This window comes from Blennius ocellaris, assembly GCF_963422515.1.
Source record: "Blennius ocellaris genome assembly, chromosome: 4".
NCBI lineage: Eukaryota > Metazoa > Chordata > Actinopteri > Blenniiformes > Blenniidae > Blennius > Blennius ocellaris.
Window position 1 is genome coordinate 4,764,267 of NC_137653.1, and position 13,677 is coordinate 4,777,943.

General features: G+C 43.0%; 1 protein-coding gene across 1 annotated transcript in view; it reads left to right on the forward strand.

The window, feature by feature from the left end:
- Positions 1–13,677, forward strand: part of LOC308128999 (plasma membrane calcium-transporting ATPase 1-like) — a 56,645-nt gene that overhangs the window by 14,214 nt on the left and 28,754 nt on the right. Inside the window, exons 2-6 of the mRNA XM_080494735.1 lie at positions 1,864–2,061; positions 4,138–4,395; positions 4,946–5,071; positions 5,303–5,428; positions 8,493–8,528. Of these exons, the coding sequence (XP_080350861.1) occupies positions 1,864–2,061; positions 4,138–4,395; positions 4,946–5,071; positions 5,303–5,428; positions 8,493–8,528 (744 nt within the window). The remainder of the gene's footprint in view (positions 1–1,863; positions 2,062–4,137; positions 4,396–4,945; positions 5,072–5,302; positions 5,429–8,492; positions 8,529–13,677) is intronic.

Consider the following 13,677-nt stretch of genomic DNA (forward strand, 5'->3'; position numbering starts at 1 on the left):
TCCCGAACTTCGTCAAAACAGACGTCGGAGCTTCGTCGTCCATGAAAGCCACAGTTCTAAATGTTTTCACGGGATCTAACGACCGCGTCATCGCCGGGCTCTGCAAGAAGAGCTTGATAATGAGCCAGGCGTCGCAATCAAATGTGTTGGAGCGCAGAGAGAGAAAAAAACATGTAGGAATCGACACCTTCGCTTCATAGCGACACGGCGTCGTTTGCGAAACTCTGCTCTCGAAATATTCCGTCTGCTCGGCTTTGAGAGTTCCACATTTGTCGTGCGTCTCGCACGTCGCTGCCGTATGTATAGACGGAGGAAGAGGCGTCGTGGGGGTTGGCGACCCACTGCGACTTGGGCCGCCTCAGACGAAAGACGTCGTCACGCCGTCTCCCGTCCCGATTTGAATTCCGAGGCGTTATGTCACGCAGTGAGAGTGGTTCACCAAACAGCCCGATAGAATTTTCCGACGGTGTCAGAAATGTTATTTGCTGTTGCAGATCGACAGCTGGCTGCCTCCGGCTGGCCGATCGGTGTATATATATGGAACATTTGTATTATTGATATCTGTGCTGTTGGCCATCTGGAGAGAGGTTCCGGGGTTTTGGCTCGGGGAAACGGCTCAAGTTTGGTCTTGGAAAACCTTAAAGCAGTGTTTTTCAACCACGGTGCCGCAGCACACTGGTGTTTCCGCGAGATATAGTGAGGTGTGCCGTGGGAAAGTATCCAATTTCACATTACTTTCTAAAAAAAAAACATTTGCTCTCACAGCCGCTGTCAGCTGTGAGAGCAGTGTGTTGCAGACTAATCATGTATAAATACTCTTCGCCAATAGATGGCAGCACAGAACTTTGCCGTTGAAATCGAAACTGAAAGACGTCAGTCTGGTTAATCACCACCACCTGCAGTTGCTCCCATCTTGTATCAGTGTACTGTGTCAGTGACAGTGATGGAGAAGTTTTTGAAAAGGGAGGATTTGAACTCCGAACTAGACATGTTGGTGTTTGTCTGTCTTCTATTCCTGCCAGGATCTCAGTTCTGTGTTCATCCAAACACGTCCAGGTTTCACACTGAGGGAGTAAAAATTTAAAAAAAAAAGAAATTGGGAAATACTTTTTTTCTGTATTTATTTGATTCCTGTTGATAAAGCATTGATGAGAATAACTTTATATCGTTAATATAGGCTACAGAGTTTAAAATTTTACCATTTTCGGGTGGTGGTGTGCCTCCAGATTTTTCCAAAGAAAAAAGTGTGCCTTGGCTCAAAAAAGGTTGAAAAACACTGCCTTAAGGGGTGTGTGCTCAGCTCTGGATCGTCTCCACTGCCTGGAAATGCACAGACTGACCAGACCTGCAATCAGGGTCCCTCTGGGTGTCGACGCTTAAATTAAAGTGAAGATGCTTTTAAAGATAAAGCCATGAGTGTTTTTTTTTGTGGGTTTTTTTTATTTATTTATCATTTAACATCCTACAAAGTGCTCTAAATATAAAACCTCAATCAGTGTTCTCACCCCCCCACCAACCACCTCCCCCTTTAATTTCAAAGCACTCCTCTGTACACTTATGCAGAGTTTAGGAGGGCACTTGGCAGATCGGCGGTGGTTCCTCTGTGGATTCACACTGCCACTGCATCTCAGACTGACTCTGTGATGCCGGAATAGAAATTGGGTCACATCAGACCACATGCTCTCTTTGAATGTCACTGAAACACTTTTATTGGTTAAAAAAAAAAAAAACAATACTCGGTGGAACTCGTACATTCGTTTCTTGGGACTCTAAAGAACATCAGCGCTCAACTCGAGTTGGAGTTTCACCACACGTTGACCATTTCCAGGAAATATTGAGGTTTTTCATGTCCGTGTCTTGCAGGTCTGTCCGGGAACCCCGTCGACCTGGAGAAGCGGCACACCTCGTTTGGAAAGAACTTCATCCCCCCAAAGAAGGCCAAGACGTTCCTGCAGCTGGTGTGGGAAGCTCTGCAGGACGTCACGCTCATCATCCTGGAAATCGCTGCAATCATCTCGCTGGGCTTATCCTTCTATCACCCACCGGGGGGCGACAGCGAAGGTTAGTGCAGTCGTGTGTTCAGATTTACGCACGAATGACACCTTTTTTAACTTTTAAGCTAAGCTTTCAGTTCTTTCACGTCATGCATTGCAGCAGAAATTACTTTGGATTTCCAGCTAAAATAATAAAAAGGGATGTAAAGCTGGATCATTCAAGATCAATATGGAGATATAAAGTAATTAATTTCAATTCATTGTACTTTATGGTAGTTTAATAAATATATTCAAATATTTGCTTTGGTTTCACTTTATTTTGGTATTAAAATATGCATTTAGGTGAGTTTTCTTCGAAATTGCTTTTTATTAATGCATTGATCTCATCTTTGGTTATGTTTTGTTTTAGAGCACACATGGAAGATTCATTTCCCCCAAAAAACAGGCGAAAGATTGGCACAACTAATGAGGGCGAATTTTTTTGTCATTGTCCATTAACTCTTGACAAAGAGTTTTGGGTTGTTTTTTTTATAATTTTTATGGCCTACTGTTGCTCAGCAAATAAGCAAATAAATACCTTTTCATTTTCATTAAGGCTCTTTTTTCTCTGTGAAACACCAATTTTTTTGAGCTAACAGTCGCTGGTTCTGGTAGCCGAGACGCTACACACAACTGATGATGTAATAATAGTCAATACCGTGGAAAAATGTGACCATTTTCGATATGATGAAGTCAACTGATGAAGTACTTTTGACCAATTGAAATAAATTATAAAAACAAATAAATAAAACAAAAATAGAAACTGTTGTGATGTTTGGTCACTTCAGCCATCAGTAGATTCTAATTCACGGTTTGAACGACGTTCTGATCTCGGCGGTAGCGCTGTGCATGGCGTCCTCTAAGCAGCTGACTGCGGATTTGAAAACGAAGGATGCCGACCAAGCAGGCGAAGGCTATAAAAAGAAATCAAAGCACTTTGGACCCGCGATTTCCACGGTCTGAAATGTCATTCAGACGCGGCGGTTAAGAGGGAAGAGGAGCAGTAGGAAGGTTTCGCTGACACACTGGCAACGGTGCGGCGCCACGCCACGCCGTCTCGCCGTGCGGCTTTAACCGTCCTGGCGGCGTCGACGTCGCCGGAGTTATTGGGAGGAAACCTCGTCCGCCGCCACATCACAGAATCCGGGGTCGTTCTTGCAAAAGCGATGCCGGACGGGTCGGCTAAATCGCGGCTTTTTTTCAGGTTCACTCAAACAACACGGTGATCGGCGCGCCGTTTGCCGAAGACTTTTCCAGCTATTAAATGTGGCCTTTGAAAATATTCCGCCCCGTGGTTGTCTGGAGCACAAGAGATGTTGGAGCGATCGAGCGCGAGTGAATATCCGCAAATTCAGCAACATCGGTGAATCAAACGGGACAATCATCCCAACGCACGTCTTAATATGAGTGACAAAATACTTCAGGAGAAACGCCAAAGGAAAGTCGTAGAAGAGCCGTCGCTGTCGTCGTCTCCTGACCTGAAAGTCACAAAAAAAAAAAAAAAAGTGTGTGTGTGTGGATCTTAAGATGTACTGGCACGCAACAAAGACATCTAAAAATACTTAAGCACATGAAGCGATCTTCAAATTCTAAAATCAAGAAGAGACAGACTCTCATCTGTTCCCAAAATCTGTGATACCTTTAAAAAAAAAAAAAAAGAGGACTTACTAAGCACTAATTTAATTCTCAAACTACGGCGAGACGACTTCACTGCACTCACGTAAAACAACATGACAAAACGACGCTCGACTTTCTGGTTGCCAGTATTCTCGTTCAGCCGCCGATACCTCGTTTTGATCCCCGCATATCTTTACACCTAATGTGCAAAGAGAATCATGTGATAATGCAGTAGAATTATACAATTATCATGCCCACACATTTGATGGCCCACATACACAATCAAACATGAAATGCATTTTTTTTTTTTTTGTTGTAAGTCGGTGATCCATCAAACATTAAGGCAAACATGGAGGATAAATTCTGTTGGCTTCTCAGACCAGAGGGTAGAATCTTCCACCGTCACCTGAGTTTAGACCTGAACCCTGATGTGAAGTTCAAAATGAATTAAGGATTAAAAATGGAATCCCCCCCCCCCCCCCCACAGCATGTGGCGAGGTCTCCAGCGGCGTGGAGGACGAGGGAGAGGCTCAGGCCGGCTGGATCGAAGGCGCCGCCATCCTGTTCTCGGTCATCATCGTGGTGCTGGTGACGGCCTTCAACGACTGGTCGAAGGAGAAGCAGTTCAGGGGGCTGCAGAGCCGCATCGAGCAGGAGCAAAAGTTCACCGTCATCCGCAAAGGTCAGGTCATCCAGATTCCCGTGGCCGAGCTCGTGGTGGGAGACATCGCCCAGATCAAATACGGTACGGAAAAAACACACACACACACCGAGCACGAGCGTTGTACATTTATTGTCTTGACGTTGTGATTCGCTGCTTGTCGTCTTGCTGTACATGATGGCGCCTCAACGCGGCCAATCGAGTCACTGAAAGGAAACACAGAAGTCAATAGAACAGAAGCTGAAGCTTCTTGCTCAACACTGCCACCCAGTGTACGGCAGATGTATGACTTCATTCCTGTACAGTGCCGCTTTAATAACATGTTTAAAACGGCTCACTTGTTAATGTTTTGTTCAATTATGGTTAATTTGGCGCTGCGCCCAAGGCTTCAACCTGGGTTTCAGTGACACATAATATGATATAGAGATGGATAGAGAGATAGATATACTTTTGTCCATTTTGACGAAAATGGATAGTAAATTTTTTTATTTTCTCTTAAAGTCCAGCTTTTTTTTATTATTTTTAGACCTCAGGAGCAAAAAATCTGTTTTGTACCGAAGCCGTTTGGAGAAATAAATGAAATGCAGCATCTGGGCGGGTGGGAATAAATCCGCTTGACCTTCTCTGCCTGCAGGAGACCTGCTGCCTGCCGACGGCATCCTGATCCAAGGCAACGACCTGAAGATCGACGAGAGCTCCCTGACGGGGGAGTCCGACCAGGTCCGGAAGTCGATGGAGAAGGACCCCATGCTGCTGTCCGGTGAGCTCCAGTCGCAACATCGTGAACTCCCCGCACAGATTCTCTCTGTTCCTCCACGAGTAAAATCGAGTGGAGTTATTTTTTAAGCAAAAGGCGGCTTGATGTATTTCACAAAACCTCTCGGAACCCGTCGACTCGGTTCACCGCGCGTAAAAGTGCCCGGCGGGGTATCTCAACGCGAAACTATGAGACGGGGGTTTTGTCGTGACCGTTTGCCGAAATCCTCCTCAGGGACCCACGTGATGGAGGGATCGGGCAGGATGGTGGTGTCCGCCGTCGGCCTCAACTCTCAGACCGGTATCATCTTCACCCTGCTCGGCGCCGGCGAAAACGACGAAGAGAAGAAGGTCAAGAAAAGTAAGACGCGAGACAAAGCCAGCCGCTAACGTCTTTTTAAAAAAACAAAAAACAAATGGCCACCTCATGTGGAGGAGTGGAGGTTCATACGAGGAGAGTAAGTCTCTGAAAAGTGTTTGGAGGAAAGTTTGGCTAGATCGACAACTTTCACCGCGTCTGCTTCTGAATATTTCTACTCTACTGTTTGAACAGTGCAGATCGGAAATATTTGCACAAATTTTTTTTTTTTTCTTCTTTTCAGTTTTTTTTGTTCTTTATTTTTTTTTGTTTTGTTGTTTTTTTTTTTAAATCAGCTGGTCTTGATTTGAAGTTTCTCCTGCCATACGAGCTGACTCCGTCAGCAGAATAGAGTTCATCCAGTCTGGGCTGAAAACAGCAGAGCTGTTTGAAGGGTCCAAGTCTTTTAACTTTTAACTTGAGCACAAACACGCCGTCAGTGAATAAATGAGACCACGGTTGAATTAACGGGCACGAGAACGCCGACGTTCACAGCAGTAATTGGCTCCCAGAATTTACCTGCAACACACCTTTTATATTGTTCCCCAAGTTTTCCCGAAGCGTCACATGTGTGGCTCCTTCTCCTGTATTTCTATAAAGCTGAAATTGAAAACTACACATTTTTTAAGGGAATAAATTAGCAATGAAAGAAGCCATTGACAAGATTTATTGAACAGCTGTGAGCTGATGTCGCAATACGTCCTTCAAGTGGATGAGCTTTGGGTTTGTCTCATAAAAAATAAGAAAAATGGGTTAACCTGACTTTGTTTCTGCTTCTTTTTGGGTTTTGTTTTTTTTCCAAATTGGATTACAACCGTCAATCTGGTTATGAAAGTTGTATTTGATGTGTATCTCAGTCACACCAGATGAAAAATGTGGAGCGTTGATGACCGGTCACTCTGAGAAACGCTTGTGGTCTCATTTATTCCTGGTCGTTTCTGCACACGGTCGCGAGGGACCCATTTGACGCAAACGCTGGTCAATATTGGAAAAGTTTGAAGAGGAACCCTTCAAAAGCTTAAAAGTCCAGACGGTCCTCGTTCGACCTCCGAGCAGATTGATGTAAACCAACAGGCTTCTGCAGTCGGTCTCTATTGCTTTTGATTTGCTTGTGATCATGCTAACCCCCTTTTTACTCATGTCGTTTCCTTTAGTTTGTTTTTTGTCCAGTCATTTTGTTTTGTTTTGGCCAAAAGTTTTGAGTTTGTCGGGCATTCATTTGTGAACTGGCCGAATGTACCGGCTCAGCGGAGAGAGAGAGAGAGAGACGCTCTGGGTTAACACTGATTTTTGGGGGGGGGAGAAACAAAAAAAGAAAAAAAAGAAAGAAACAGTAAAACATTCCTAATGGGGAGAACCATGTGATAGTCTCTTTTAAATGAAGCTGAAATAAAACTGCCCAAAAAAAAAATAGCATATTCAATCAAATCTCGTGTGAAAGTTTTCATAGACAAAATAATGTACAATACCAATCATTATCACAGCTCATTTCAAACAGATTATATACATTTGAAGGCTTTCAAGGTCATTTCTATTTGTACTTCAAATGTTTTCTTTTTATTTTTTTTTATTTTATTTGAACACAAACGATCTCACATGAGATTCTTTCAACACGATATGATCAGCTGATGTTGATGTTGCTGTGGGAACTCTTGTGAATAATTATCAGCATTGTGGATATGATAACTAACTTGGTAAAGATTCAGTATATCTTATAATCGAAGGCCTATAAAGGCCATCGCTGTATCTTACATTTAAAACCAGGAACAGTATGCTGTTTGCTCCACACACACACACACAGTCGGTCTCCATCACCGCCCTGCAAGCTGAATAACAAAGAGCGCTTGTGCGTCGGTTGGCTTTAACCTTGCTCAACCTTCTTTCACAACAATACCAGAGAGTTTCAAACTGTTGTGACATTAATTTAACGTCCTCTGGAGTGAAAACACGCCTGACCTGCCCCCTGCCACATGCTGTTACACACCTGATCAATACATGACAGCTGACAACCATCAATAACAAGGAGTCAGAGTTCAGATCTGAAGGAATGAAACCAACTCCAGACTTTGACCGGTTATTTATTAAATTTTTTTACGATTTCACTGGCACTTTAATGCAATGGTATAACAAATCAGTGGAGTTCATCAAATGTTATTCGGAGTAGTTATGTGATCAAATCAAACCAGAGGTTATTAACCTCCTGAAAGGTTTATTTTGTTTATCAGACAATCTGTGATTAAAAAAAAAAAAAAAGAAAGAAACTCGATAGCAGTGACTTAAGAAACAATCCAACAGAAGAAGGGAAAAACAAATTAACATTAACTATTCAGCCAGGCTGTCGAGCTAACAAAAGCAACATTCATCAGAATCAGTCTCATTTGTATTGAAATACATGCTGCAATAGTATGTTTGCTGCAATAAACCCATAAAAAAATACAAGTTATTATTATTTTTATTGTCATTATAATGATGGGTAACGTCAATTAAATAAACAACATGCCAGCCTGGTGAATCCTCTGAATTGTGGCCTGCCGTATAATTGACTTTGGTTGCAAATTACAATTTTGCACACTTCCTTGTCAGATTAAATCAAATGTCCAAACCTAGAGCAGCTTAAAAGTAGATCACCTTCTCAGCTTATCTAAGATTTCCCAGCAGTGCAAAACTAAAGGAGCTTAACAAACAACACATCCCAGGAATCCAAATGTATCCCAGCCACTCTCGACCTGCAGCAGTTAAACTCCATTTAAAGCTTGAGCTGCTGAACTGAGGCAGTAACTTTCCAGCCATTTTTAAAACTGTAGTAACTTAACTAAAAACCTTTTCAGCAGCTGAACGAAGATGAACTTTCCAGCAGCTTAACTAGCCTCCGGTTCTCCACATGCAGGAAGTCTTGTGTCTCTCTCTCCTCTGATTGGTCCATTCCTGCCCACGGCGCACACACGACACACACACACCTGTGGGTTTCTATCAGTTTGAACTTTGTGTTCGCCCTCAGTTTGATTTGATCTTATTTTTCCTTTGAGCCATCTTATCAGCATTCCGCCCTCTCTCTCTGTCCGAACAGGTAAAAAACAAGGACCCCCCGAAAATCGCAACAAAGGTAACCCCTCCATTCATCCATCTGTCCCCCTGTCCCTCCACACCCCCCCCCCCCCCCCCCCCCCCACCCTGTTGCTCACCTCCTCCTCACCCGTCCACCCAGTGGCAGGAGGGGATTGTCCAGTCCACCCCCCCTCTCTCTCTCTCTCTCACGCTCTCTCTCTCTCTCTCTCTCTCTGCTGTATAAAGGGGGACGTTCTCTCGCCTTGCTTTACCTGTCAAAGGGTGCAACTCTCAACCTTTAGGTATTTAAACAGCCGATTCCAGCGTCCACTGTGGTAATCTACTGTCGCCACAAATCTGGTGGTGGGATCAGACTTTACTTTGTAGGGGGAAAAAATGAGATAAAAAAAAAAAAAGAAATTATCATCACTTAAGAAATGAATTAATTCAACATTGAAGAAAAATTTAAGATGAGCCCAGATTAGGATTCTTTTATTTTTGAGTGTGTGTGTGTGTGTGTGTGTGTGTGTGTGTGTTCATTGTTATCCACAGTGGAACAAATTGGGTTTTAATTTGTTACTCGGCTTCCGTGATAAGTGGCCGCTCGCAGCTGAGGACTTTAAAATCCTTCATTTCATCTCATTAAAAATACATTTTGACTGTCCATCATTCAGTTTTTTAAAGAGAATCGTCTGAGGGGTTAGAGCGAATATGATAACTTGGCTCATTTTTCATCTAAAAAAAAAAGTTTGAATGTTCAATAACTGTTATTCAAGCTTTCTTTGAAAGTAAAGATTCCAAAAGTTCATTTTTTTTGCCAGGTTTCTCAAATGTGAACAGACATTTCTTGGTTCTCTGCGATTCTTCCTCTCAGGGTGGTATAAGGACGACAGTAACATGGTAATGTTAGTAAAATGCTTCTCTTTTTATTTTATGTGTTAGTGGTTTTTTTTTGGTTATTTTGCTGTGATATGTAGGTAACTGTTTACAATGATCTAATTATCACTGTAGCTTAAACTCAAGTTAAGTGAGCTGGTCTATTTATTCTAACCAGCATTGATGGGAGGTTGACGACCAATAAACCAAAGTCCGTGAGAAAAATACGTTCATTGACCTCTGAGGCGTCCTTAATATTGAATCTGATGACGCCATCAGTCCAAAATCAGCCAACCTTCCTCTTCCTCTGCAAGCTGTCCCCACACACACACACAAACACACACACCCTGACATCCCATGGTTATAGCATCTGGTGCAGACAGAATGTTTGTTGATGTACACACACACACACACACACACACACACACACACACACACAGCTTCTCGGACGCTCCACACACTCCCGCACACAGAAATTCCTCTTGAGCGAGCGACACAGACGACCTCTACCAACAACCTAAATTGCCTTCACTCGCTCGTTTTGCGTGCCAGAAGACCTGAGCACATAGATTTTTTTACCTACAGCCTCTCGCAATCTTCTCGCTGCTCGGGAGTTTTTGGTTTGCAGGGTGCCTCACGCCATGTTGTGTGTCAAGAGCTCCATATCTGGAAGCACATAATCCACTTACTTAGCCATTTCCGACATTAAACCGTTTAAATTATGTGTTTACATTGAGATGTAAGATCGCTCTACGCGAGAGCACGTATTGATTTACTGATGTGGGTAATATCAGGACAGGACTTTCAAAGCCTCCCATCATAAAACCGAACAGACTTGCTTTTATGCTCACATTGTGGCTATGATAATCAGAAATAATCATGATTATTCTTATAAATTTAAATGTAAATTGACATCGACTATGTCTGTTCTTCAAACGCGAGTAAAAGAAAGCTGCAAAATGCCAAAGGCAAACAAACAGGAAGGAGGTGTGGCGGAAACCGACTGTCGTCTGTAATGAAAATGGACGTGGTGAAATTGTCAACAGGAAGAAATGGAAAAATCTACGGCAGTTAAATATTACAAACCTGTGGCTTCTTTACAAGCACAATATTTTTTGACCCAAAATGTTTCATTCAAATCACTACTGTGCATTTTTGTTTTTTGTTTTTTTTTGGAAGGGAGGGAGGTGGAGGTGTTAAAAATACCACATAAAAAAAAAAAAAAAAAAACTTGTCGGCGTTAGATCTGCTACAAAGCATCTGTACTTGGAGGAGCAGCGTCAGTTGAAAAAAACAAAAAACAAAAAAACGGTCGGTTTGCTCAAAACTCAAACGGATCCACGCAGCGCCGCGACGCCTCCCGGCCTGGATTTCGGGCTGTCGGTGTGTGTGTGTGTGGGAGTTGCACCCTTGCAGTATTTAGTGGGCTGTGGGCTGTCGTCTGTTCCGTTGGTGTATCCTCCGTTTCTTTTTTTCAACCCCCCCCCCCCTCCGCCTCTTACTCCTCTCATTTCTCCTCACCGTTGCCTCCTTGCAGGGTGTTGCTCAGGACTTCCATGTTGTCTTGTAATCACTGTTCGACTATTCTCCCTTTTCCTCTGTACACTTTCTGTCTTGCTGACGTCTCCTGCAGCCTCCACAGCTCTGCAGCCTCCACTACCTCCTCCTCCTCCTCCTCCTCTCTCTGTCGTGGTTCTGCATCGCTGTGGGGTTTTATTTTTAGTGGGGGGTGATCCTTTGAGTTCATCTTCTGTTTGTTGACTTGCTTTGTTTCTTTTGTTTTTTCTTTTGGTTTTTTTTTCGTTTTTTTTCTTTCTTTATTGTCAGACACCCCCCTCCCCTCTGCCCGCCATGCGTTCTCCCATGGTTCAGTGCTGCGCCTGTTAACAGTTCTGTGGTTGGTCAGTGGGTCTCAGTCCTGTTCGTGTGAAGCTGTGTGGGTTACTTCCATGTTGTGGCTTGTCTCCAGAGTGGACCACGTGCATAAAGCTTGTGCAGCTTCCTGGTTTGACGCCGACTCATCCCCCCTCCCCCCCCACTCCCCCCCCCCCCCCCCCCCCCCCCCCCGCCACATTACAGAATGCTGAGTGTCATGTCGGGGCCATGATGTTGACAAATGACTCTTTCCTTGCGGGTAAATTTCTGCGTGGGGGAGTTTCTCATTATCAGCCTGATGAAACTCGGAGCGAGGCGGTCGCTCCGACAGGGAAGGGGATTAAAGTGGCCGGAAAAAAGAAACTCATTACTACACGTTAAAGATAGACTTCCCGTTTTTTTTGTTTTTTTTTCTGTAACGTCCACAAATCTTTGAAGTTCCATGAGCTCTTTGTGGATGTTTTCTAAAGAAATATCAAAAGTTTTTTTGTTTGTTTTTTTTGTTTTTTCTTCTTCAGCCTCATGCAAGAACTTTTTCCGTTTTCTAATCTTCTTTTCTAATCTTCCTCATGTTTGTTAGTTTTGTGTGGGAAAGCAAGTTTTCGTTCCAACAAAACGATGATTTAAAGAGGTAAAGATGGTGACGTCAGTCTGCCTGATTTCTGACGCTTTCCTTTGTGCGATATGTTGTATTTTGTTATTTTAACTGTATTTGACACATTTATTCATTCGTTTCAAAGTAGCAAATTAAAAAGTGAATAACTGTCAAAACAAAAAAAGACTTTTGCAGTGAGCCTGAGTAAATGAACATACAGTGGTCCCTCGTTTATCGCGGGGGTTACGTTCTAAAAATAACCTGCGAAGTAGTTAACTTTTTCATTTTTACAAGTATTTTGTATGTTTTAAGGCTGCAAAAGCCCTCACCACACACTTTATACACTTTTTGCAGACAGGAATGGACATTTTCTCACATTTCTCTCTTGTTTAAACTCCCAAAGTTGAAACCTTTGTAGATTTTAAAACCTAAACATGCCTCTGCTGCAGGTTCCTTTGTCGATGCAGAATGTTTTGTGGGTTTGTCAGGAACAAAACTTGCACACATGCAGCACTTCAGAGTCACAGTGCTATGATCGAAACATTGATGCATTTGCAATATGTATATGTCGAATGCATTCGCTTACACGAAGCACGGCGATTGATTGACAAGGGTCTACAGTCCCTTAGCCAATCAGCATGCAGAGCACTGTGCACGTTCATACGCCTTAAAAAAAAAAGCATGCAAAATTGCACACAAAAAATGATATAGTGAGTTATAGTGAGGGACCACTGTATAACGGAAATTTGCTCGACAGAGAAAGAGATGGACTGTGGAGATGGTGAAATACTGCAATAATTACTCTCCCAGTTGTCTAACCCTAAAGCAGCTTAACTAAAATCTCCCAGCAGTCGAAACTTAAAGCTGCTCCTCAAAGTCATTTTACATCTAATTGTTAAGCTCTATGTGCTTCTAAAGCGGTACTGAAGACCTATTATTCCTCAGGCCATCGCCATAATTCGCCCCCTGTGGTTAAAGTGCAGGGTCCTTCAACTCCAGTCCAAGCACACACTATGTTTAATAGTTCCAAAACTTTTTCATCTGTTCTTGCTTGAGGCCTTGTCATTTTAATTGGAAGTTGCTATGTTTAACTCTACATTCAGATTCAACCTCGGTTGACATCTTTACCGGCCAAAACAAACATGTTAGTGCCGTTAATGTCACATTAGTAAATCTTTGATTTACATAAAAACTGAAAAAAAACAAAGGCAGCGATATTCCAGATTCAACCAGAGCATCAGCTTGTCATCCAGGAATCAAACCTGCTTTATGCTCATGATCTGTTGGTATTGTTGGTTCCAGATGTGATGTTGATATTGTTATGAGCGTTGCCTCTCCAGTGGGGGTTAAAACGGGAATATACATGTATATATATATAGATATATACACAGTCAGGTAAACGGATGACGCTTTATGTGCCCGTGCAGTAAAGTCAGCAGTCCACTACAACATTAACACTTATCAGCGAGTGAGAAATTGGTGGAATTTGGGGATGAAGTCATCCCAGCTTCAGTCGCCGTCGTTGTCAGTTGTTCACGAGGCCAAACGGCACCTCAAACACTCCCAGTGTGTCGGATTAGTGTCGATCCGTTGTGCTTCCATTCATCACCTGCTCGCATTGCTTTGGTATGGAAATATGACAAACGGTGGATGGAGCTGAGCACGGCTGAATTCACCGCGAGCGCAGATCAAACAGATCAAAAAAAAAAAAAAAAAAGCTTCATGTACAGTATGACGGTCCAAACAGGATCACAGCTGATGAAGTGAAATGCAAATACACGGTTTGTTTCTGCAAACGAGGAGCAGGACGCCATGTCAGACTGTAGAACACTCTGAATCTCTGATGTGCTACAAAATGTGT